Source organism: Cyprinodon variegatus, unplaced genomic scaffold (assembly GCF_000732505.1).
Source record: "Cyprinodon variegatus isolate N-32 unplaced genomic scaffold, C_variegatus-1.0 Scaffold332, whole genome shotgun sequence".
Classification (NCBI taxonomy): Eukaryota; Metazoa; Chordata; class Actinopteri; order Cyprinodontiformes; family Cyprinodontidae; genus Cyprinodon; species Cyprinodon variegatus.
In genome coordinates, this window is record NW_015150785.1 from 344,895 (window position 1) to 347,504 (window position 2,610).

At 33.7% G+C, this 2,610-nt stretch overlaps 1 protein-coding gene across 1 annotated transcript in view; it reads right to left on the reverse strand.

Moving 5' to 3' along the window:
• Nucleotides 1-764, reverse strand: part of tonsl (tonsoku-like, DNA repair protein) — a 32,019-nt gene extending 31,255 nt beyond the window's left edge. Inside the window, exons 1-2 of the mRNA XM_015385148.1 lie at nucleotides 497-764; nucleotides 324-419 (exon numbers count right to left, since the gene is read on the reverse strand). Coding sequence (XP_015240634.1) covers nucleotides 324-419; nucleotides 497-521 — 121 coding nt within the window. The 5' untranslated portion in view covers nucleotides 522-764. The remainder of the gene's footprint in view (nucleotides 1-323; nucleotides 420-496) is intronic.
• Nucleotides 765-2,610: the final 1,846 nt, after the last annotated feature.

The following is a 2,610-nucleotide window of genomic DNA, read 5'->3' on the forward strand; positions in this document are numbered from 1 at the left end:
TGGCCCTAATCCTCTTCCGTACTAAACGCTTCATGAACCCATCACTATCTAAAGTCGCCTCTAGCCCAGGAGCAGTTTAACTGAACAGTTCTGCACATTTTACAGTCACACTTTTTCCTTCCACCAAGTTTTCCAGTAATATGCTCGGATAGTGTCCTGTGAGCTTTCCTATTGATCTCCTTCCTTATAGAAGTTACAGAAACTGCTTGCTAAATACTGCTCCATACTTTTGCAAATACAACAAAGTATTTCAGTATTAAATCAACCGATTACATATTTGTTTACTGTAATGTGTGTAAAATGTAAAGTTAAAGAAGTCCTACCGTTCCTGGAGAGCAGCTCTCCCAGCTGGTTGCAGATATTAGCCTCTTCCTTTAAGTTGTTGTTAGCCTGAGCTTTACTTTTCGCTTTTTGCAGCTCTGAGACAAAACAAACACAGCGGGTGGGTTAGCTTCATTCTTTAACAGCAGAAACATTGAAGTTAAGAGATACTTACGCTTGATTTCCCGTGAGGAGCTCATTGTTGTTCAGCTAGCAAAGGGAATGACAGCAGCGAGCTAAACCTGGGCGCTAACTTCTCACAGTATAAAGCAAAACAGCTTTAAATTACTTTATTTGCAGCATATCTGCGTGTTCATCGATATTCAGCAGCGAGCTGGACGTCTGATCAAAGGAAACAACTTTGACTTTTCATCATATTAGCAAACATCGCGGACGATCAGCCTAAAATGAAGCAGAAACTTTTTCACATTTCCGCGCCAGGAAGGTAAGGATGGTTTCTTCGCCCGGTGTGTTGACTGCCAGGCACAGCCCCGTTCCCGGAAACTTTTTCTCCGACAAAGTTAAACAGTTAAGTTTTCAGGTGATCCTTGTACCATAAAGGTTAATGTAGACATATCCCTTAAAATGTAGCGTAAAAACTAAAGATATTATTAAAGACGTTTGTTTCCATATAAAAGAAGTAAGTCTGACAGTCAAAATTTAGGGTAAATAATGACATAATATTTGACACTTTTTCTGCAACTTTATTTACAAAGACAAAGTTACACAAAACATAAAACAGTGACAGGAATAAAGAACAAGACAGAGGGATTAAAAATCACATGTGCAGTTTATCCTAATCTGGTACAGATTAACGAACTGCCTGAAATAAAATAGTAGTTATTTAAACACTTTTAATTAATCTTAAACAGAAAAAAAAGCTTTATTTCTGCTTAATCATTTTATTCTATAACTATTAGATATTAAATCAGAATCAGACATACTTTAATAATCCCAGAGGGAAATTACTTTTACTTTTTATTTCCCCCTGGGATTATTAAAGTACGTCTGATTCTGATGAATTCTGAATATATATTAAAATGCCGAAATTAAAAACGCTTTTTTTTTTAGAAATATATATTTCTATATACAAAAATATAATTTATCATTGTCTGACCTGTTTTGAAATGAAATGGGAGACACATACACACACACACACAAAAAAAAAAACACAATCAAATTCAGATATCACTCATATAAAAATTAATTTAAGACATTATCTACTAAATTGTAGCAATTTAAACATTAATTATTCTATTCCAACTGGTATTAGCTGTTTATTCTAATTTAACCACAGCGACTTCTTGTGGACAGTTAAAAAATATTCCAGGATATTAATAGAGATATTAAAGTGAAACATTAGAAACCCTGGTAGTTTTACATTAAAACAAATTATATACATATATATGTATATATATATATATAAAAAGATGTGTGTGTATATAAGATAGATGGATGTATAGATAGATGTATATATATAAAAGATGTATTTGTGGTCTTTGATCGGTCTAGGAGTATTTTATGGGGTCTACTGAGGTAAAAGAGAGGATAGGAAGACAAACATTGTTATATAATCTGATTGATTATTGGTCTAGTTGATCGTTTTAACCCTGTAAAGATCAATTTGTTTTTTCTTTTAAAGTTAAAAAATTATCAGATATTTATTGCTAAATTTTTCACAGGTGAGAATTTTCCTAAGACACAATTTCAATGTAATTCGCTCAGATCCTCAGTTCATCACCAACGTTATCCCGATGCAATTATGAGGAAAACGAATCGCATTTCATATCAGAAAAATATCAGTTCAAAGGAGAAAATAACAACTTCCTCACTTTCTTCAAGTGTTTTACACCTTCCTTCTCAGAAAATGAAACAATATTCAGGTCTCTTATTTCCCCCAAGAGGAACTACGATCTAACTAGTTGTCAGGATCTTATTTTGGTTTAAAGCAAAGTTCTGCCACATCAACAGCTGTATTCAGGTGATTTAGAGAAAGTCAAAATGTTTGGTATGAGCAACCATAGAGCACCAACAGGCAGACACCTGAACAACTTTTGTATCGGTTAATGTCCGATAAGTCAGTGGAGAGTGAGCGTCCCCACAGCAATGGTTAGGTTTAAGAAAAACATAGCTTTTATAATAAATTATTAAAATGTTATTTTGTGAATCCCTCGACATACAATCAGAAAAATAGAACAAAACATAAGAATTAACATTATCCTTTACATAAGAACCTGAAGTGCATTTTATCATCTCTTGCTCCATCATCCATCCATCCATCCATCCATC